The following is a 25,005-nucleotide window of genomic DNA, read 5'->3' on the forward strand; positions in this document are numbered from 1 at the left end:
GACAAAAGCTGCTGCACTGGAAAATTAATAAACTTCCTGACTAATCAGAATAAAGATTTTGTAACAATCCTGTGGCATAATTAGTTACAGATAATACCGAATACAAAAGCATGCATTTTATGCTTTTGTGCACAATGCATTATTCAAGCTACTATTTTTGCCAGATACAACAACCATATAGCTGTAGCCTATTCATTCCTGTACACAAAAAAACTCAGCCCACTTCTACCCAGTAGTGAAGCCTTGTCACTCTCCTTACTGGCTTCCTCAAATGAGATAAACTTATAAAAGATAAATGTATATGCCCTAAACTTGTACATTCAAGGTTAACCTTTGTAAAGCTGCTTTGGGACAATGTCCATTGTTAAACACTGCACAAACAAAACTAAATTGAACTGAATTAAATTGAAGAAACACAGTAGGCTCTGATGCACTTGTGCCTATAGGACATGGACTACCAAGTCTGTGTCTCTAACCATGTGATATCTGCTCATTGGTGGTCCCATGGTGATCCCTTTTTTTAACACATATGTCTGGCAACCTATAGACCGGCCAGGCATAACATTATGACATTATAACATTATGACCGGTAAAGTGAATAACACTGATCATCTCTTCATTATGGAACCTGTTAATGGGTGGGATCTATTAAGCAGCAAATAAAAACATTTTGTTCTCAAAGTTGATGTGTTAGAAGCAGGAAAAATGGGCAAGCATAAAGATTTGAGGGAGTTTGTCAAGGGCCAAATTGTAACTGCTAGACTACTAGGTTAGAGCATCTCCAAAACTGCAGCTGGTTTTGTTTTTGGGCTGTTCCTGTTTTTTGCAGTGGTCAGTATCTATCAAAAGTGCTACAAGGAAGGAACAGTGGTGAACCGACGACAGGGTCATAAGTGGCCATGGCTCACTGATGCATGTGGGAAACGATGTCTGGTCCGTGTGATCTGAAGCTAAAGAAGTTAAATATGCTGTTAATGCTCGACGGGTCAGACATGTTTTTCCACAGCAAAAGGTGGACCAACACAGTATTAGGCAGGTGGTCATTTTGTTATGGCTGATTTTTGTATGTAACAACCTACAGTCGGTGGAATTAATAGCATCCATATGGCAGTTAGACGTGATTAAAACACTAATGATTGTAGGAGTACCTTAAAAACTCAGTGTAGTTCTAAAGCCAATAAGAAAACATTCCAAACATATTGTAAACACATTTATAAAGATAGGAAGACAGCAGATATACGTGTCTGACTTACAGGTCATAGTGCTGGTTCCATTTCGGGTCCAGTGTGTTTTTGACCGTGTCTGTCGAGTGGCACTGACCAGAACCATCCACCACCACTTTAGCAAAAGGGTCTGGCAGTCCTAATGGCATACAAAAAAAAAACAATAACACAAAATTGTCAGATACACTCATTTTATTATAGGAATGGCAGGTGAGGAAGTAGGGAAATAGCTTGGCGAAAGATGCTCCTCAGCCTTGTCGGTTTGTCTTCTACACTCCACCTGAACAAGTTCAATACCATTTTTGTGTATGCTTGCTGTTGTCAGATTAAGCCGAGGATAGAGGTGTCATCTGCAAAAGTAATGATAGTCTCCGTTTTGTAGAGAGGTAAAGCGCAAATACATTGAACACTAATGTTGAAAGTCAGAAAGGTGCGTTACATGTAGCTTCGCAAACGAGGGTAAATGTAGGCGATTAATGATTACTTAGAAGCGGACGTCATTAAAACTATTGCCGAGAACCCAGTCCACATTATACAAATTCTTTGTGACTCATAATTGAGGGCTTCCTCACTGAGAAAACAGCAATGAGCATATCTATTAGATTGTTTTTAGGTTTGGCTTGTTTAGTCACATTTTCCTGTGTCATGCAGGTATTTCCCACTAATGATGGTGTTTATATAAGTTGTCCATGTGAAAGTACAAAAAAAATAAAAAATAGATGTTAAAGTCAAAATCAATCCGAATCTGAAATAGATTTTATAAAATGTTCTTTCATTTTAGAAATCAAGGAAGATCATTTAGCAAGAATTTGGATGTTTCTTTTACCCAAAATGTAGTTGTTCGATCAAAACTTTAATCAACAGTCAAAACAAACATCCTGTAGTTTTGCCCTCTAGCTGTGGAGGCGTATGTAGTTAATTTTATACAATTGTAGATTGTACACAGGTTTTCAGTAATGTCAAACAGATTTTAAACATGAGCAAGACTTCATCATTGAGGGACAAACTCTGCAATTTGGTACGATTCCAAACAAAGAATTACAGGGTTCACGATTTATAAGCCCGAACCAGAACTGCACTGGACAGCTGGATATTATTGTAGATGATAACATAGTCACTATCGCTGATATGTGAGAGGATGCATCCTAAACAATATAATTTAAAGCCTATACACTAAACGTTTGCAAACACCAGACCATCACATGTGGGTTTTCCAAAAAAAAAATTGTTGCCCTTAAGATGGAAGCAAACAGTAGAAGATATGTCTTTGTATGCTCCAGCCCTGCAGTACTTCTTCACTGGCGCTAAGTAGTAGCAAGCAGTCAGGGCCAGAAAGACCTTCTCTGCTGGCCTAAACTTGATTAAAATCACTGAATTATGTTTTAATATATTTTTGTAGGAGAATGCTGAGGATGGAGCCACCAGGAGGGAGGAAAAGATTAAGGCCAAAGAAAAGGTTTATGGATGTGGTGAGACAAGACATGCAGGTGGTTGGGGTGAAAGACGCAGATGTACAAGACAGGGGGAATGGAGACGGATGATCCGCTGTGGCGACCCCTAATGGGAGAAGCCAAAAGAAGATGATATTTTTTTCTCCATGAATATGTATTAAATTATTTACAATAGTCTGTTTACCTATCATTATCATTTTATAGCTCTACTATTGACTGGACAACTAAATGTAAGTTTAGGTTTGAGTTTCTATCCAATCGGATTTCAGCCGTCACGTCAAGTGTTGCAAGGTCAAAGGGATCTGCCGTAAGCCGTTCACAATCGGCACTGCCGGCGGTTGTAACATAAAATCAAAAGTTGCTTGAAGGCTGTTGCTTTAACCAATCACGTTCAGTAACAAACTACACAAGCTCAAATATATTTGTGTGGATTTAATAGCAGTGTTGTCTTTCCACTATGGCTGACTTAGGAGAAGAAATTTATTTAGTCGCAGATACACTTACAAAATGTATTTTTCAAGAAAAGTTGGACATTGTGAGGAAAGGTCAGCTAAAACCGTTGTTAACCCTTTAACGCCAAATTTTCGGAGACCTCTGCACCACATGCATCAACAATACTTTCCCCAAAAACCTGTTGAAAAAAATTAGAGACTTGTCTTCTATTGGCTTCTATTGTCTTCTATTGTCACCCTATTGGATTTATCTATGCTCTCCAGTCAATAGCAGGCTTTAGGCAGGTTTTTCCAATATGGTTGCCTTTATAAACTGACTTGCTAGTTTTTCGGCAAATCTTTGCAGATTTTGTAAAGCTTGTGGTAAAAATAAAGTTTTTGTTGTTACTGTTTTTTTTTTTATATGAAAATGTACTTTTTTGAAGCAACTAATAATTAATATTTTTTAAAGAATGTTATAGTAAAATTGTGTTGAAAATATGTGTATACTAGGGTAATTTAGCTGAGTCATCAATGTATTGCCATTCATGATGCAATCTGCAATATTCCTGCCACAATGTCAAATATAAAATACAATACAAATAAATAATGTTTTTATTATTTATTAAACTAATTAAAAATTAAATGGTCATCTTAGAATCATTTTTAACTGATTCCATACTAGTGGAAATCAAATATTTATGTGATTTTTGTACATCCAATCTAATGTTGTAGCTTGCTAATATTGGTCTGTTCAGTAAAAAAAATAAATAATTATCATAATATATGTTATATTTACCAATTCAGAGAAGAAATTCAGAATACACAAACAGATTTCTGTATGTTTTTTCAGATATCGAAAAAATATAGTGATGAAATTGTCATCGGCATGCTTATGGAGGGTCACTTTAAGTGACTTAGAGCAGTTAGGGAAAGATAAGAATGATGATAAGTAGGAGTGAACATAACAAAAACATTGATTATTGTATTTGATATCAAATATACAGTACATGTACATTGTTGTGATTGGTAAATTGTCATTAATGCCCAATGTATCAAATATGATTAAAAAAAATTATAATTAAAATAAATAAAATACAATTTGTAAATGTTATTTTATTTATTTTTTCCCCATTTTGGTTAAAGACCCCATAATATTTCCAAAAAAATTAAATTTCCCCAAAAAAAAAATCATTTTCTATTAATTATTTAATGTCAGGCTTTAAAGGGTTAAGCTTTTTCATGGACCATTTATACTTTTGTGATTTCATTCCCATAGAATTTGCACAAAACCAATGGATTTCTCTTTCAAATCCCAGGAAAACCGTAATGCACAGAAAAAAATGCACAGAAAACCCAGGATCATTTTATGAGCTTAATATTGATGCTTCTGCAAGAGAAGTAATGACATTTATTCTCGCTGTAGAGAATTATTATAAGAGCAGCACGTGAATAAATCTGAAATGGGATGTAAAAAAAAAAGCATGTATAGGTGTAATGGACTAGTGTTTGAATAATTAGCGTGTTTACAAGGACTTCTGTGGCTATTAACCAAATTTAACTTGTAAATTTAACATGTAAAATCAGAAATGGCTCCTATGTGGTTGGAAGAAAAGCCCATCTAAAACAACCAATTGTGTAAAAAATGTATGACCTCTGTAAGAAAGGGTTGGTGACTTTTTTGTTTACTTATTAAAAAAAAAAAAAAAGTTTGGGGTGGAACAGACCTCCATGACAAGGTAGCTACATAAGCCTTAATATATCCGGTGCAAAACTAAAGAAGCAAACCTTGGCAAAGGACATTTAGCTTACTTCTACTCAACTGTTAAATCATGAAATCCAATTGGAACAAAAGTGTTGATACATTTTCTAAAACAGAAGTTCTGTTAGTAGTGTCAGATGAAATTCACGCTCAAGGTCTATATGTATTTATGCATTCATTCTCATGGACAGTTTCTTCACCTTGAAACTTAAATTATTAAAAATCAAATTTGTAATTGTTGGTTTTAAAAAGGTTTCATAATTTTTTTTAATGATCAATGCAGTAATAAATCAGTTTTATTAATAATATAAATACATAAATATTAAAGAGGCGAAATTACCTTCAACGCAACACATTTATTCACAACGTCCTTTCTTTACTCAGATATGAAAAGAATAATAAACTATAATACTATGTCTACAAGACCTTATTATATATTATATATAATTATATTATACCTTATTATAACTTATTATTATTACCTATGACCTTACAGTAGAAAATCTGCCACAAAAAAATATTCTACTAGTGACTACACACTGAGTGACAGCAGAATAGTTAAACTGGTTACTTACTGAAGAAGTCCTTCTTTGACAAGTTCTTTGCACAGAGAACTGAAATAGGAGAAAAGAAAAAGCCAATGTTAACATTAGGAAAAGAAGTCTAGTAAACAATATAGAGGTCACGACGCCTATAGTTATATAGCAGCCAGTGTGCAATAGTTGCTCTAAACCTGCTAGGGTGCATTATTTGGGCCTATTACAGTGAACTGTGGGATTTTGTGAGTGTGCTGGATGCTCTCCATTGCTTTTGGACTTGACTTCAAAATGGCACATGAAAACACTTAGTGCAAATGTTCTCCAGCTGGTTTTTATATTCCCCTTTTTGCTCTCCATGTTACTCCAGGTTTCGTGTTATGAATGCCTGTTTGCTCTGTTGATGGCTTGTTTACAGGAAAGTTTGTCGTAAATAAAGCCACCGGGTCTCTTCGCAAATCTATCAACTTAAGTAGGACTAATAGAGTTAGATCCGCAAGCACACATCTCGTGTGTGTCTAAAAACCACACCCTATTCATGTTCCAAACACAGTGTAGAATATCCAGAGCACTGAGAAAATCTCTTAAGGATGCTCTATAGCTATTGTCCTAGAGAGTGCAGAATCCCCAAAATGTACTGTGCTGTTCAAAGGCCATGTGTAGCTTTTATGTTAAGGGTGTGTCGACCAGTGGCAACATATTTGTGATGGTGTTTGTCAGTAACAAAGGGTAAAAAAATTTTTTAATAATGAACCATGTAGTTCTTTATAGTTCTTTATATTAGCGTGCTATGATTCCATACATTGTTTATGAATGTGCAAAATAGGACAAAGTCATTATATTGGGCAGAGATGGTAGAGGATCAATTGATATCTCCTATTGCTATTTGCTATTTAACTATAAACAGTTTTCATTTTCTAACTGAATTAATGGATCTTGTGAACACAGGATGCACCCACCACAAGGTGTAACAACACTGTTAGTCAACCAAAAAAAGAATGCAGAGTTCAAGCTTGCTTATTACCTAGGCTAATAATTTATCTAGCTAGTAGATAGCTGTAAAGCCTGTACTATGGAACTATGGACAGCTGAAACAACCAGAAACTCAAAGAAAGTTAATATTTGCTATATTACAGAGAAAACCTTCTTTATAAGTAAACCTACACTGTAATTATACTTGGCTTAGGTGGCAAGCCCACCTTTTAATGAATTTTGCCATTAATTCTGAGCAACCAGCATATTTAAAAAAGTCACACATACCACCAGAGTAAATCATTCAAGGAGAACACCGGGCTACATGACTTTTATATCTTATATAACATTTATATCTTTGAAAATTTACTCTCAGGTAAAGTTCATGCTCTGGGAAAAATAAAGCTAGGAGGGTTTTTTTTTTATTTTCAATCAACTCTAATTGTTGTTAAAAAAAAATAAATATAGTTGTCATGTCACTGTACAAGACTTATTTTACTTTTTACTGCTATAGTTACTGTTGTAGTTATTGTCTGGTTACTGTTGCTGTATTGTTTCCTAACTTAATGTTGCTGCAGTTCATTTCTCAGTACATGAGAGTGTCGAGCAAAAAGAATCCATCACCACCATAACTGAAGAAAATGCAGAGAACTGGCAAGTGCACCAACAAATAATCGAATTATACTCTTATGCAGAAAAGGTTATATATATTATTCTCTTAGAGGTTGCAGCACCTGTGGAGTAGTGGAGTCTGTAAAACATGGTAACATGAACCTTACGGAACAGTGACCTCTTTAACTTTTCCAGAATGTGAGTGACAGGACAAAAGCATTGAGTGCTAACACCTTAAACACCCCTGTTCAGAGCAGGCGCCAGTTTCTGCGCAGTCCCAGTCCCAGTCCTATGACGCTGTGCCACACCTCTACTGCTACCATATCAATTTCATGGTTGCTCTAACATAACGCTGATACTGCAGGGCCTGAGAACGGCGATAAGCAAAGAACCCCCTGGCTACTCGCCAGGAACCTGTGTCTTTTTAAAGGCCAAAGGGAAAAAAAATAACACTCGTACAGGTTTCGACTGCCATCGTGACCCAGTGACCCAGACTTGCCATGAGGTAAAAGAGAAGAAAACCAACACCACTGGAAGGGTCTCATGTGAAGTGAAGCAGCACTAACATGGTGAGAAATTCCTGAGAAGGGAGGCTGTTGATGGCTGCAGTTGCTCCTTTTCATCAAGAATGTGTAACGTAGGACACAGGACTGGTCTGAAAATGGCTCCCTAGTAATAGATACATAGCATTCCATGCTTCAAATGGTGCAAATTGCCCATGGATGTCATCAATGTTTCACACGATGAGTAGCGAGTGCTTCTGATATTACAGAAATATTAATGCTAAAGCATTTTTAAAAAGATTTTGTCTTGCCATTTTCTTTAAAAAGACATGCTGTTCAAAGCAATGTTTCTTCCAAATTGCTTCATTATTGCTTGAAAAAAAAGAAAGAAGAGCCAAGTGTAGACAAAATTTCTAAGCCCTTTCTTACACTGGTCAGCTGACTAGTTTTATCCTTACTTTACATTGACACTACGGTAGAGAATTACTCAAAGTGTCTATGGTCCATCATTTAGAACTGGTGGGATGATGGAAAACATGCACACATACAACCAAAATCCCACAATTCAACAACTACAATCTGTAGCAGTACTAGAGTGGAGAATGCCGTTCTTACACAAGATATTCTACTATTGCTGTTTAGCAGGGTCGTGATCTGGTGAAAGCAAAACAATAATTATATGCTTTACATTATTTTCATATTTATATTATCATTCAGTGAAGAAGGAACCTTCCCTGCACACGTCTACTCAAGCCATGCCAGCAAAATGCCAAATTTCCCCCGTTCCCCAAGTAGCACAAAGCACGAAATGATGCACATACAGGTGAAAAGATTAACATCCACAACAAAAAGCAGGAAAGTGTGACCTCTGTGACCTATACCAATGTGTGCACACAAAACACACACAAAACAAGAACATTTGAGACAAATACAAAAACAACGTCTTCAATTATACTGTACGGCATTCACTGCCAGGATTATGTGCCTCTTAACAAAGGAGCAACAAGGCCACAAATCTAAGTAGCTACTGGCAGGTCATAAAAAGCCAGACCAAGTGGAGTGCAGCTGCGGACTGGAAACCACAGCAAATACCACAGGGCCTACAATAGAGTTGCAAAAGAAGTCTGCATGCTTAACTGGAACACGGGGTCCAAAAGCTGTGTCAGGACGCCCAGTGACACAGACTTTCAATGTAAATCTAATATGAGTCAGTGATTGGAATTCCAATGCGGAGCTGGGATCTGAGTCCTACAACAGAGCAGCTTCAGGAGTCCCAATGCGGAGAAGGTCTATAAAGTGTACATTAGAGCTGTACCAAGAGGCCCTCTGCAAAGCTGGGCCACTGCCATTTAGAAGAAGTTCAATCTGATCTGCACATTAGTCAGGAGGTAATGAAGCTCTGACAAAAGAACCAATGCGACCCACATTACCATTAAAAAGCACACATCTTGATGAAGCTAAGCCATAATACCAAGCTGTACCACTGAGGCCACTGAAGTAAAATTGGAAATGTAAAAAAAGTGTCCATGAACGAGCAACACAAGCCCTGAGGTCTACAATCAAGATGCATTAGGAGGCCCAAATCAAATCTGGACCACTGAACCCATGAAAGAACAACATAAAGCTCTATAGGGCTCAAGTCCGAACTCCACCAAGATTTATAATGAGCAGCTGGGCAATGAACAACAAACCTGCAACAAGAGGCCCACAGCAAAGCTGAACCCCTGAGTGAATGATGGATCCATGCAAGGCATGATGGAGCTGTGGCAAGAGGTATATAAGGAGGTGAGCCAAAGAGCCCATGATCAAGTTATGACATTGAACACTTGAAATTCTAGATCATTCTAGATCTAAAAATCCTAAAGTGGCCTGAATTCCTGGCAGCAGAGGCATTGTTGGGAACCCAGTGCCTACTTTCAACACTGGCCTTGGGGTTTGCGGCTGACTTGAGGCCAAACAAACACATTCGTCAACCTTTAACTGAGAGGGAGGCCTGAAAATAGATGCCACACATAAGCTGTGTTTGACAGAAAGGAAAAACAGCAGATGCCAAAAAAAGAGACAGAAATGATACTGGTAGCAGAGGCAAAGTGGTGCCCAGAAATCCAGGAGTCCAGAACAGCAACTTAAAATTACAGAGCCATTACACAGGCAATGAAACAAATTATTACACTATAAACAATCAGCAAACAGGACGCCAAATGTAGCTACAAAACTCCGCAATCACTATATCAGAGCAAACAGTGTTCATTTTGAATGCAAGGGCAGGAATGTTAGACTAAATTAGACAAAATGCTGAAATTTAAAACATCTATAAGGAAACATTACCAGCGACGACATTTTTTTGCCCAGAACCCATAAATTATGATTAGTTCTTAGAGGAAAACCTCGCTGATTGCACCGATTGTAATTTAATACTTAAATAACACATCTTTTAACACCTCTTACATGATAGATTTAAAAAATAATGACTTTGTAAGAAAGTGTCATAAAGCAATTGAAGAAAAAGTAAAAACATAACAAAATAAAACATTTAAAAAAGTTACCAGTACCAGTATGGTCCATATTGTGCAGCATAACACAATTAAACAGGCCATTTGGGAACAGTGCATGTGAACTGTCAGACCGGAACTGTAAATCTTCCCACAAGTTTCACTAAGCTACAGCTAAATTGCTGCAGGCAAGCAGAACTGTTTTAAAACACCGCTCTTGTTCCCCAAACACACACCAGGTGAATAATGAATGGACGGATGAACTTTTTACCCCTCTCTCACAGAGCTACTTTGCTTGACCAAGAATGCTAAAAATGTTTACTGGAAATAATCATAGTGTGGTGAATGACAGACTCAGGCCTCAGTCTACATGCCTTTCTGAGATTGTTACTCAAAAACCTGTCGAACATGATAAAGATATTTGCATATATACCTAGGTCATTCTGACATTTATATTCACAATCAAACATACATGAAGAGAGTACGGTACGCTGTTATGTCAGGCGTGAAAGAGAAATAAAACGATCCGCGTTGACGTAGTAACAGCAACACTTCTTCATGTCAGATCTCTTTAAACCATCCTTTTAGTCAGAATTCTTGTTTTATTTTGCACACATTGTCCTTCCCTTCACCCAAAGCAAAGTCTAGTCAGAAATATATATCTTTTTTCTTACAATTAACATAAAGTAAAAACATTGCACTGTTAAAACCAATATACCCTGCAAAACCATGCTTAGCCTGCTTCATAACAAACAACCTGTCGAAGAAAGAAAAAATAGGGAATCCTTTACAAATGTCATAACACGCATCTCCTCAAGAAAGCAGCTCAAAGACCAGGATGTAAATAGAGACAGTAGTTAGCAGAATGTTAAATCCACACAGCTAAGAGTGGCTACGAGTTTGTTTACAGAGGACTGTTCCATGTTTATGTGAATGCAAACACCGACTGACACGCCTGAGACAGAGCTGATCTACTATACATCCCGCACCTAAAGCTTTCCAGGAGAAAGGGACGCACTCTAATATTTTAATGAGATGGATTCACCTGAAAACAAACCGAAGGCTAGCATTGTACAAAAACACAACGACAAAACAAAAGAACGCATTCGATGTCAAAAATAAATCACAGTCGCCAACTGTTTTTTGCATGAGGTATTTCTTTATATGACGATTTTAAATCAAGTTTAAGTGGAAAAAGAAATAAAATTACACCCCAGCATTTAGTGTTCATTTTTTTAAATCACTAAAATTGCATTTTGTTCTTTTTAACTTCTTCAGCTGTGCAATAAATGTGTTTATTAGCTTAAAACATTCACACACAAACAATAATGGACCTCATTTATCCATCTTCAAGTGAAGACGTAGGATAGAAGGGGGTAGTAAAAGACATTTCTTCTCCCGACATTTGGATGTCAGTGTATTTCAGGCAAAAAAAAATAAAAAAATTGACTTAATGATCTTCCTCTAATTCATATGCTTTTCATATGGTTCAAAATGGCATTACTGCAAAAGCTACGACTACATAAAATCTGTATCTCAGCTACGGCTGTTTATGTTATTCCTACGCCATTACTATGGCAACAGACATCATACAAACTGGACTTCTGATGAGTCGTATCAGATCTTATCAGTATGCCTTAGTGACTCTTTAAAAGCTGTGGCTTGCAAGATTGTTTCAAAGATTAAAACTTTTATAACCTGTGGTGTTACATAAGATGGAGTGAAACCTGATGCTTTTTCATTCAACAATGGGTTTCGGTATCTTTGGAACAAGCCCGCCAGCGAAGCAGGAAGAGATTAAGCGAAATCTGAAGTGTTCAAGGGATTTTTAATGCCGGATGGTTTGTGGTCAACAAGCAGACATTCTAGTGCTTAAAAACTTGCGTGTTCCTTTTGTTTCTATGCGATAAAACTAGGTAAATTACCGGTATGAATTTTTACTTTGAGCAAAAAATTAAGAAATCCTCCCTTAGCATGAACAGCAGCTTTACACAATCTTGGCATCCGGATAGTTCTCCAAACATTCAGCGGAAATACTTTGCCATGCTCCTTTTAAAACTTGCCAAAGTTGTCCTTCACTAGTTAGAGATTTGACCTTGTAATCCAGTTCATCCCAGAGCAGTTCAACAGGATTGTGACTGGACAGGCAAACTATCTAGCTGACTTTATAAAGCATGAGCCTATTAACTTGCAATATTTGTATTACTTTCAGATTTTTTTTGGTTTTAGAAATGATTGTGTGGGATTAGGCTAGGCTAGTTAGACAAGTGCTAACTCTTAACCAGATCTGTGCTACCAATGGAGCAAATGTGGCCCATTTTAAAGGCCAGCTGTAGTCCAGAATACATAAGTGGTGTGGGATGGTTTGATCAAAATAAGGCAGCTGTGCTACCTTCTAAATGGAACTAGTTGTCCGTGTTTGAAGCCAATCAATCAATCAATCAATCTCTCTCTCTCTCTCTCTCTCTCTCTCTCTCACACACACACACACACACAGGATCACCACCATGTTTCCGGGTAATAACAGCTGGAAATGAGCCCTTCACCTCTCTGGCTGTTCTCTCTGTTTAGACTCCGGGAGAGCCTCATTCACAGCATTGTTCTGTTCTTGTGTATACACACACACACACACACACACACACACACACACACACACACACACACACACACCTACACAGTGTCTCTAGTACAAGAACTCACACAACACTACTCTCCTCCTCTCTCTCTTACTCACACACATGGAGTCAGGAGGCCATCATAGTCTGACGCCGTCTCTTATCGCCACTTCCTGTCACTGACTATTACGTGCTTTCCTTCCACCCAGCACACACACACATGCACACAAGCCATTCCAAAGGAAAATATTTCACATGCTAATGATGTCATTCAGCAAGGACCAGCAGGGCTCTTTGTCCCTCTGGAGTAAGACACACCCAACACACTCACAACATAGACAACATATGCCAATACTAGTGGGGTTTGGGCAGTGCGTGTTTATGAATCTGTGTCTGCTTCTGTTAATTGATTTGACTGTGTGTGGTGAGGAATGGAACTTAGACAATAACTAAACAACGTACCAAAAAAAAAAAAAAAAGAGACAGACCGTCTGCTGCTCGTAAGACATCGTAAGAACATGTTATCTGTCCGAAAAGACAGATCACAGTAAGACATAAGAAAAGCTCTGACTGAACATCAAAAGTTCCAGAGAACTGCAACATTCCCGAACATCCGTGTGGCTTAAAGTGCCGTCTCATCTACTAGGAACACGAGCAGCCTGAAATTTCAATCACAGCCCATACGGAGACGATGAATCATCCTCCCATCTGGCCTGGGATCAGCTGGAGGAATGCAGGAAGACGGGACCGTCAAGAGACGGAGGACAGGAACAAGGGAAAGGGGGAGGAAAGAGGGTGGAGGGCTTAAATCTTGGGAAACGGGGGCGAGGGAGAAAACAAGAGACCCGAAATAGAAAAGGAGTCCAAGAAGTAGTGATGGACCAAGAGATTAAAGACAAAAGACTGTGGGGTGGATAAAAAGAAAAGAAAAGAAAAGAAAAAAAAAGAAAAACAAAAACAGACAGTTGGACATAGTAAATGTCCAATCATAAGCCAATCAGTTCATAAACAAATGAGACGACTGCAGGTGTGTGGGTAACATGGTATGTAGGACCCTCCTATTTAACTCTAAAGCTGTGTTACACAAGGTGTGTTTTTTTTCCCCTCAACTGCCAGCACGCGGTTAACATTAATTATATAGGAAGCGGTTGTAAGGCAGGTGGAATGCGACGCTATTAAAAAGCGCTGCCGAGTCTTTTTTACGGCGACGCTTGCAAATATTTGTTGGAATGAGCGCATTCTTATAAGCATCTGTGAGATGTTAAAATGTGAAATTTTTGATTTTCTACCTAAAAATCAAGTTACAACAAAGGCACCCTCTCCAGAGTCCCTCTCTGTTCATCTCCACAAGGGTGAAAGTCCGGTACTGATGTAGGTGAGGTGGTCTGGGGTGCAGTTAGCATTCCAAGTCATCCCAAAGGTTTTCAGTGGGGTTGAGATCAGAGCTCTATAGCAGGAGATCTTTCACTCCAAACCATGTAAACCATATCTTCATGGAGCTCGCTTTGTGCACAAAAGGCATTGCCATGCTGGAACAGGTTCGGGTTTCCAAGTTTCAGTGAACACAAAATTTGTTTAGAATTTTTAAGGTCAGGTGTCCCAATACTTCTGTCTGTATAGTGTATACATATCAGTACATTAGTCACACAGGACCGTTTTCTAATGAAAATATGTCTACTGAGATAGCCCACTAAAAAAAAAAAAAAAACAAGAACCCCCTTCCTTCTGGCCAGCATCGAAACGAGTCACTGCTATGAAATTTCCCGTCAGCTTCCTGTCTCTGAAAATGCGTTTCATCTTAATTCTTGCCAAAGAAATATCTGACATCTAAACCATCAAAACATCAACCACCATTGACCTAACCAATGAACCGTTCTACAATTCTTCAGATCCTATGTGAAAATCTAGGGAGTCAGAGCTAATAAAATAATGCACCAATGAGAAATGATGCATTAGATGTCGGTTAAATACTCGAACTGTTTGTTGTTTTTCTGCTACGGGAACTGATGACTCGTTCAAACAGTGACAGAACAGCTACGGAACTCCCCACCGTGTGGTCACATGATATGAGCACCATGTCATAAATAATAATAGTCAAAGAGTCAAATCAAAATATGAAACATGATTTTATTTAGAAGATGATGGAGTGTGCATCAGCTTGTTTGCTCACTCGATGTGTCATTCAGTTACATTTAGAAACAATTTTGAACGTCTATTTAAATGGTTTACACAGTTGTGGTTCTTCTTTAAACTGTTATGACTATACACTAAAAACCAATGACTACACTGTATACAGCTCAGCAAAACATTTTAATACCATGAAATATTTAAAGATAAGAAGTTGTGTATCCTTTGCCTCCATGAAATGCAAAAAAAAAACACATGCTTGTTGAGGTACGTTTTGCAAACTAGCCAGCGCTATTTGTTGCACAGCTATTTATTTATTTTTGCTAATGCCATGTTAGACTAGCACTGATTCCAGCAGCTTACAGAAATTAGCAAAGCAGCTAGTCAATTTGAATGTAGAAACTTTTTGCCTGGATGCATAAATAATTAATTTTGTGTCAAAAGTCAATTCAATTTAATTGGTATAAGGTTTTTAACAACAGATATTGTCCCAAATCAGTTTGACATAATGAAATCGATTGCGGATATGCATTTTTAGCATCATAAATTAGTCCATATAAGTTTATTGCTAATGAGTGAGCCAGTCTCGACAGTGGCAAGGAAAAACTCCTGAGAGCGAAGCAGACTTAAAAGAGGAACCAGACTCAAAAGAGGAACCCATCCTCATCTGAGTGACACCGAATGTCCATTCATTATTGTTCCCTCATTGTTGAGATTATCAACTGTTCACTGATGGACATTTGATTGAAAAAAAAAATGAAACGTTTCATTTCACGGCAATTGTAGCAAACCATCCACACTAGTCGCAGTCCAAAAGTTTCCCATAGCAACGATTGCCTATATCACTCAGAACACAGTAGTCTAAGAGATAATTCTGTAACGGACCGTACACTTAGAAACTACACAAAAGCAAGAAGAAAAAGAAAAAAGCTAATGCAGGAAATGCAGAAACATCGAAGATGCAACTGCATCCAGACCCAAATTTAACTCGCAGGATAGGATTGGTACAGTTTTGGTGTGCGTCAAAGAAAACACTGGATGAACTTTAAACTCCAATCTAAAGAGGAATTATTTCACCAGATTTTGGCAGTTGAAAGCATTTGGATGAGTAGAAAATAAGCGTGACAATTACAAACCACATGCAAAGCATAATAGCCTGAGGTGGTAAAAGTACCAATGTTCTAAATTCAAGTACTTCGCATCATGATAAAGCTAAAGTACAGCTTCAAATTCTTCACCCAAGTAGAAAACTATTTTACTGAAACAGGTCATTGTTTATAACACAACCTGTGCACTAAGACACGTACAGCAAATACACCACAATGTGGATGTATAGAAAATAAAAACAGTTGACCGGGTGAAGCACACTCTAAGGGTTTTTTTTCCTCAGGTGACCTAAGAACCTTTTCTTTTGCCTTAATTTAATAATATAACAAAAAAAGCTCAAAATAAAGAGAGGCTGATAATAGAACAGGTGTTTATAGCTGCTTTAGCATGGGGCATATCAAATATAATACATGAAATCATTTCTAACAGAATTAAAACGTGAAATAAGTGCACTTCACGACAAGCCACGTAACACCTCTGTTGTTGAATATTTTACTCGACCACAGCCAGTCATATCAATCCTGCTGTCGGAAAGTCGTTCTTTCTCTCTTGGTCACACCCGCTGTCCCCTCTTTCTCTTTCCGCTTCTTTCTCTCTCCCCCTAGATGATTTTTCCCACAGCCTGAGAAGCTCAGGAAGCTCCGATTACCACGGCATATTAAACCAACAAACCTCCTGCAGAGAGCGGTCAGGTCGCACGCAAAGAAAGCGAGACGGCCCGTTCGAGCAGGAACAGACAGACAGCACTGTGTCCTCTTGAATTCCTCATCACCCCTCGAGTCGTGCTCTAAACAGTCAGATCTAATAGGTTTAAGAGGTGTAGAAGGTTTTCAGTATGTCAGCGAGACTATACGGCTCTTATTCAGCACTTTAAAACGAGTCTTAAAGGCTCAACTCGGAGGGTTTTCCGAGCAACGGATGTCTGAATAAACACTGTCTGAAAATAGTGCATCATTTATTCACACGCTGGCAACGCATACACCTTAAATCCAAGTATGTCCATGAAACAAGAGACTTCCAAACACACCCTACTGGGAAATGAACAATTACTGCTTTCTTTTTTTTTTCTTCAAGGTGCATGGTATAAAATGGATGAAAATAATAGTTTGATTGAAAATAAAGATACTATATGTACACGTGCGGTATGCAGCTAATCTGCCAAGACATGCTTAATGTGCGAAATTTGCCTCTGGTGTTTAGCACCGAGGTGGGTATTAATGGCCCCCCAGGGTCCTCGGGTCAGACGTGTGCTCGGATTACGTCCTGTGTGGAGTCTAGCATTGTCTCCACAGCTCCTATGGGTTCTCGAGTTTCCTCCTATACTCCAAAATAACACCAGTGTGTATACTGGTTATGCCAAATTGCCCCTAGGTGTTAAAGAGTGTTTAAATGACTGTATGGCGCCCTGTGGTGGACTGGAAATCCCATCCAGGGTGTATCTCCGCCTCGACTAATACATTTCTCGGGACAGGCTACTGAACCACTTAGACCCGAAGCACTAAAGATTTACTGAAGATTTTTAAATACAGACTCTTTCACGTCAGAAATTCTGATTCCTGAGACAGAACGACAGACACATTGATAGAACTTTATTGCAATTGCAATGTGCAGGCAAAACAGCAACAGCGATTATTGTCTAAAAGACTGCCAACAAAAGTGAGTACACCCTAAGTGTCAAAACTGCAAAGTATCAATGAGCAACATGGTTATTTAGCACTGCCTCAATACTCCTGGGGATGGAATTCACCAGAGCTGCACAGGTAGTTGCTGGGATCCTCTTCCACTCCTCCGTAATGACATCACGAAGCTGCTGGATGTTAGACAAATGACGCTTCTCCAACTTTCGTTCGAAGATGCCCCACAGAAGCTCAACAGGGCTGAGGAGGCATATTTGGTCCGCTTCAGCTTCCTCAGCAAGGCATTTGTCATCTTGGTCTTGTGTTTGTGGTCGTTATCAGTAGTTTTAATACTTAATTTAATAGAAAACACAAAATTTGGGGGGTTGGGCTGTGCTCCACTAGATTGTGGAGATTTGTGCTCATTCAGCCACAAGGGCTTTAGTAAAGTCAGATACTAGTGTAGGGTGAGAAGGTCTGGGGTGCAGTCGGCGTTCAAATTCATCCGAAAGGTGTTCAGTAGTGTTGAGGTCAGAGCTCTATAGCAGGCCACTCAAGATCTTGCACTCCAACCCATGTAAACCTTATCTTTATATCTTTACAGGAAACACTGTCATGCTGGAACAGGTTTAGGTCTCCTAGTTCAAGTGAAGGGGAAATTTAATACTAATGCAGCCGAAGACATTCTATAAGATTGCGTGCCTCCAACTTGTGGTAACAGTTTAGAAATAATGACAAATGGCTGGAAAAAGTCAGGCATCCCAGGACAAATAGTGTATATATGACTAGGATGACTTAAGCGTACAAAGGTTACATAAGATGAACGTGTTGAGAGACTGGGTATGAGAACAAGAGCAGAAGGCAGGTTGTGTTTGTTAAAACATGCCCGCATGCAAACCTGTATAAATCTTGAGCAGAACTCATGTCAGCACTTCATAAGCTTAGTTTGCATTGTTCCAAACATTGTCCTTTCACAGTCGATAGTCTTTCAATAGAAGTCTTTTTTTTTCCGTTTCAGACCGACGCACAGGTGCATGCAAAATGGAGCTGCGTTGTTTAGAGCTTAAATGCAGCCGATTCGTCAAGACCTGTTTTATATCTGCAGTTTGGTCTTTAGCTTTGCACTGGAATAACACTAACAGTTTTGTTTTGAAATCTCTGGAATGAAAACTGATAGTGTGTTTTTACATGCACATTAAAATGCTCAATGTAAAGGACGAGTAGCGTATGATCATCTAGTTGAGACCGATAATGAACTTGAGTGATGAAGCCGAGGATGACGAACTGTCAGAGTCAAGATTCACATACAATCGTATCAGCACTGGTATCTTCTACTGCTGGGAGCGTTGCAGTACGGTTCATATTTAGTTAACAACAAACAAACTAACCCTTTCAATTTATTCCACGCTCACTAAATTCATCATGAATTATGATGACATCAACATGTCATCATACTGACACAGTAATCTGGAGCACTAAATGGACAAACATTTTGTACCTTTTTTAATCAGTTTAGAGGATTTCAGTCCAAAAATCTGGTTATTGAGTTTGTACACCATCTTTCAATTATATATACATTACTGCACATACTTTTGTTTATCTTCAGTAAAAGCATCAGGCTATGCCGATATTCCCTGGGAATGAGGCGGGAATACATACGTCAGTGTTTTTTGCAGGGCAATTATTAAATATCACACACTACAATATACTGTTCATGCCATGAAAACTTTCAAATAAGCATTTAGACTCTACATTGTGAGGGAAAAGAAAAGTCCCAAAAAGTTGTTTAGCACATAGTATGAATGCAACTGTTGAGGGATTTAGGTCACATCTGATAACTGATAGACCTGCAGGGATGTAAACCATCCCTCAAAGCAGTAAAAATAAGACACCACGCTGGAGGAATGGGGAGAAAACAGTAAGAAACTAAGAGAAAATTCATATGGAAGCCTTTTCCCCTACACGGGAAAAAATTGCATAATTCCGAGATTTTTTTGTCACAATTGAACCTTTTTTCCTCTCGCAATTAACTTTTTTTTTTTTTGTCAATCGGGCAGCGTGACCCCCCTCTGTCGTGCCAGAAAGTTTTACACATTGAAAATGAAATCAGCTACAATCAATAGAATCACATGGTATTAAACTAAGCCTCCAAACCCTAGAACAAGAAAGATGAAGCAGAGGGGCCTCGTTCATACACCAACAGCTTCAAACTTCAGACAGACAACATGGTTACAGGTGGATGCACCAGAAATGTTGGATGTTGACGATAAATAAAGTTGGATTTGCAAGATTTAAAATTGGAACTGCAAGAAATGAGGTCAGAATCGCAAGAAATAAAGTCGCAAATGCGAGGATCAAAAATTGTAAATTGCGAGAAAAAAAAAAAAGAGGCAAACTTTTTTTTATTGTGGCGGAAACGGGCTTCCATAGATTCAGGGTAAAGAATACGACAGTTTTCAAAGTTTAGGATCATTTTAAACTGAAACGCTGTATAGTGCGTTTACTTCTTTTTGGTTGTTTAAAGTAATCTGAAATAAATTTTGATATTTTTATTTATAATTGTATTAATATATTTGTATTTTGATGTAATGTGAAAATTAAAGGCACCAAATGGGTTTAGTTTTTACAGATATTCCAGTGTGCAATTTCAGCAATAAAAAAAAAAAAAAACGTTTTATTTTCTCTTGTATATTAAGCATTGCTTTTTAATAAATAAAAAAAATACTTATCCTATTACTCAATTAATTGATGCATTAATCGAACAATAATAAATGTTAAATTGATTAACATGGTCAGTGGGTCTTTGTGAAAACAGTATAAAGGAATACTGGATTCTAATTAGAAAGAAAATCATGTGCACTTGTCGCAGCAGTGGTCTCGCTTGTATGACGTACGTCTTCTAGCTATTAAAGACAAATGAATTCATTTTCTTTTTGAATGTGAATGCACATTTTTTATCACTTATTCCAACCTCTTCTGGAGCCTACTAGTTGTAATGTTCCGATTTCTTTGCAACTCATATTTGTTATTGCAAACACACTCATTGTTAATGAAAGTTTAGGGTTTTGTTGTTGGTGGTGGTTTTTAATAGGGTGATAGACTCGTTATGGGTTGGCGTGGTTTTTTTTTTTCTTCTTCTGACTTGTTCAACAAACTCTGAGGGACACGAAGTGCCAAAAAACAAATGCATTATGCGATAACGTCTTCGAATATTGTGATATGTTCTTTCCATATTGCTCATCGTTAGACATGACACCTTCAGTAATACGATCGAAAAAAAAAAAAAAAACCCTCAAGATACAAACCACAAGCGCGCAAGCAGATGATACGGCGCAGACTAGCAGACTCAGGCAACAGACAGCAGTCTGTGTGTAGACGTGATTTTGCAGAAGTTGCGCAAAAGGTCCACCGCACAGCACAGCAGTAGGGCAATGGGTAAAAGCAAGACAAGATGAATTGCAGTGTCTGCTCGAAGTTTCTAAGAAGCAGACGTGTGTGTGTGTGCGCGTGCGTGCGTGTGCGTGGGGGGAAGTTTTGCTGGTTTCCAGTGGAAGTGGTGAGACAGGAAGTGCGATACGTGATCAGATGTCTGCAAGGAGACGAGACGCAGCCGCACAGCCGTCTGAGACGCTTCCGGTGCGAATGATAGGGACAAAGGTCAAAGGTAAAAAAGGGGCAAGTTGAGCGCTTACTGTGCAGGGCTTATGTGCATAATCAGGTGCACTTCAAAGCAAAACACAGTTATGAATTGTGCCAGCACAAGCTGGTATTTAATAAGCGCTTACTTAATGTGTTTACTTGCAATTACGAGCCATTTCCTCGGCTTAGACCAAACAGAACAGGACTTGGAATGGTGATCGTTCAATCGTTTCGAAAACAATATCTCCAAATATAAATATAAAAATGCTCATTAAAATATGTATGGAAAACAGGTTTCACTTCCACTTGTTGGATTAAACTGTCCTATTTTTTGTAATAAAACCAGTCACCTTTTTTTTGTAATGTGTGCACAAAAGTCACTTAATAATAACAACAGGTGTGTGAGAAAGAGATGAGCAAAGATGACAACAAAAGACAGGACACGTTGGTTATAAAAAAATTAAATAAAATGCCCGCATGCAAGTCAGAGACAGTCGGCGCAAAGTTTGCATATTTGAAACCGATTTCCCAAAAAGTCAGCAAAAGTTGTGTTCCCGTCAACTGCTGTTCTCTTCTGCAAAGGAGCAACACGATGACCTCATTAAAAGTGCACCAGCCAAACACACAGTCATGGAGAGACTGAAATACTCACACGGCATCATTTATTCCAAAGAGGACTTTCCTTTATCTGCATGCCAACTTTTACACCTCAGTCAAGTACAAATTTCTTTTTGGTTGTTTTTTTCTTTGTTTTTTTTTTCCAATATTTAGGGGCATGTCTGTCAGATGAGGCACAGCAGAGCTTCCAGAGGTACTGAAATTTTCAAAAGCTTTTATTATTTTCATTGGTGTGTGAGGAAAATTTCAAACTGGTGCCAAATGGCTGCATTTGCTACAGAAACTTACTTTAGATAGTATGCATGAACTTTTATTTCTCCTTTTGTTTATCCAGGCACAAACAATTATACTTCTGTTATCTGACTTTTTTTTGGCTCACAAGCTATTAAAAAATCATATTACATTTTAAAAAAATAAAAAACTGTCAAGTATGAACTTAATTAGAATATACCCCCCTCCCACTTTTATGCCAATACAACAACGTGCAATCAATCAGTATAAACACACTTCATCAGAGACATGTGCAAAGCCAGATGTTCACATTTATACAAAATGCTGCTCCTGCATTCAGAGGCATGGTTAATCCACCCACCTGCACATACACAATATGAACAAAAGTAATGGGACACCTGATTTTCCAGCCATATGTGGTTCTTCTCCAAACTGTTACAACAAAGTTGAAGGAACACAAGAATGCCATATGTCATATACAGTGAGGAAAATAAGTATTTGAACACCCTGCTATTTTGCAAGTTCCCCCACTTAGAAATCATGGAGGGGTCTAAAATTGTCATCGTAGGTGCGTGTCCACTGTGAGAGACATAATCTAAAAAAAGAAATTCAGAAATCACAATATATGATTTTTTTACTATTTATTTGTGTAATACAGCTGCAAATAAGTATTTGAACACCTGAGAAAGTCAATGTTAATATTTGGTACAGTAGCCTTTGTTTGCAATTACAGAGGTCAAATGTTTCCTGTAGTTTTTCACCAGGTTTGCACACACTGCAGGAGGGATTTTGGCCCACTCCTCCACACAGATCTTCTCTAGATCAGTCAGGTTTCTGGCCTGTCGCTGAGAAACACGGAGTTTGAGCTCCCTCCAAAGATTCTCTATTGGGTTTAGGTCTGGAGACTGGCTAGGCCATGCCAGAACCTTGATATGCTTCTTACAGAGCCAATCCTTGGTTATCCTGGCTGTGTGCTTCGGGTCATTGTCATGTTGGAAGACCCAGCCTCGACCCATCTTCAATGCTCTAACTGAGGGAAGGAGGTTGTTCCCCAAAATCTCGCAATACATGGCCCCGGTCATCCTCTCCTTAATACAGTGCAGTCGCCCTGTCCCATGTGCAGAAAAACACCCCCAAAGCATGATGCTACCACCCCCATGCTTCACAGTAGGGATGGTGTTCTTGGGATGGTACTCATCATTCTCCTTCCTCCAAACACGTTTAGTTGAATTATGACCCAAAAGTTCTATTTTGGTCTCATCTGACCACATGACTTTCTCCCATGACTCCTCTGGATCATCCAAATGGTCATTGGCAAACTTAAGACGTGCCTGGACATGTGCTGGTTTAAGCAGGGAAACCTTCCGTGCCATGCATGATTTCAAACCATGACGTCTTAGTGTATTACCAACAGTAACCTTGCAAACGGTGGTCCCAGCTCTTTTCAGGTCATTGACCAGCTCCTCCCGTGTAGTTCTGGGCTGATTTCTCACCTTCCTTAGGATCATTGAAACCCCACGAGGTGAGATCTTGCATGGAGCCCCAGTCCGAGGGAGATTGACAGTCATGTTTAGCTTCTTCCATTTTCTAATGATTGCTCCAACAGTGGACCTTTTTTCACCAAGCTGCTCGTAGCCCTTTCCAGCCTTGTGGAGGTGTACAATTTTGTCTCTAGTGTCTTAGGACAGCTCTTTGATCTTGGCCATGTTAGTAGTTGGATTCTTACTGATTGTATGGGGTGGACAGGTGTCTTTATGCAGCTAACGACCTCAAACAGGTGCATCTAATTTAGGATAATAAATGTAGTGGAGGTGGACATTTTAAAGGCAGACTAACAGGTCTTTGAGGGTCAGAATTCTAGCTGATAGACAGGTGTTCAAATACTTATTTGCAGCTGTATCATACAAATAAATAGTTTAAAAATCATACATTGTGATTTCTGGATTTTTTTTTTAGATTATGTCTCTCACAGTGGACATGCACCTACGATGACAATTTCAGACCCCTCCATGATTTCTAAATGGGAGAACTTGCAAAATAGCAGGGTGTTCAAATACTTATTTTCCTCACTGTATGTGAATGGAATTGTAGCAGATTGTCACAGGAGACCCGAAATGCATAGATGGAAATCACAAGGGACATTTATAAAATGGAGCAAATAACAGCATTTGTAAATCATAAACTGGAACAATTTGCTTTGTACCGGAAAAAAAATGGACGAAATTTGCAAAATCAGTTCTCTCTTTCTCTCATTTTCTCTCATCACTTTTCTACCTATAATTCTAATGCGCATATGTAAAGTAAACATAAATGTAATGTGTACATGTATGTAAAAGGCATATACTAATATGTACATATGGTATGCATGTATAGATATACGTGTGTATTCAGTTACATAATGTCTGACTTACATCTAATTGAAATGTAATTTTTCTTTTTTATATAAAAAGTAAATAAAAAAAGATTTGCTTTTTAAACATCCCATATTAAGTCCCCAATTATCGCAACTTAATCGCACTTTATCTGTTTTAAATCAATACTTTTCAAGTTTTTAATACTCCAACCAACATGGACAAATAGGGATGCTTTATGCAAATGTATGTTTATTATTAGTGAAACCAAACGCAATAGTGCATGAAGACAAAATATTCTTGTACATGTAAGTGTAATTGTAATTATGGTGGTTTCAATTACGTAAATCATCAGGACACCAAACGGAACTTTTGCTATGTTTCCACACGGACGGTTAATGAGGTGATACCGGAGAAACTGTATCTCTTCTAACTTTCATACATTAATTGTGGTTAATTGTGTGCATCATGGCGGATTTTGGTACTCTATCCATCCATCCATCCATCCATCCATCCATCTCGCCTCATTTTTTAATGTATATTTTCAATAAAAATGGTGAAACAAATGCATGCTGTATTAATCACGCGTTAAATATTAAATTAATTTTAATATATATTAGGGCTGTAACTGTACACAAAATTCACGGTTCGGTACGTACCTTGTTTTTTAAGTCACAGTTCAATTCAGTTTCTGTACAGTTAGGGGGAAGAAATGCACA

General features: G+C 38.3%; 1 protein-coding gene across 1 annotated transcript in view; it reads right to left on the bottom strand.

Annotated features, from left to right (window-relative positions):
• The window catches only part of LOC310715718 (E3 ubiquitin-protein ligase SMURF2-like), a 63,424-nt gene that overhangs the window by 31,355 nt on the left and 7,064 nt on the right, over positions 1-25,005 (bottom strand). The window contains exons 2-3 of the mRNA XM_083522378.1: positions 5,443-5,481; positions 1,254-1,362 (exon numbers count right to left, since the gene is read on the bottom strand). Coding sequence (XP_083378504.1) covers positions 1,254-1,362; positions 5,443-5,481 — 148 coding nt within the window. The remainder of the gene's footprint in view (positions 1-1,253; positions 1,363-5,442; positions 5,482-25,005) is intronic.

The sequence above is a fragment of the Silurus aristotelis genome (assembly GCF_946808225.1).
Source record: "Silurus aristotelis genome assembly, chromosome: 2".
Taxonomy (NCBI): Eukaryota; Metazoa; Chordata; class Actinopteri; order Siluriformes; family Siluridae; genus Silurus; species Silurus aristotelis.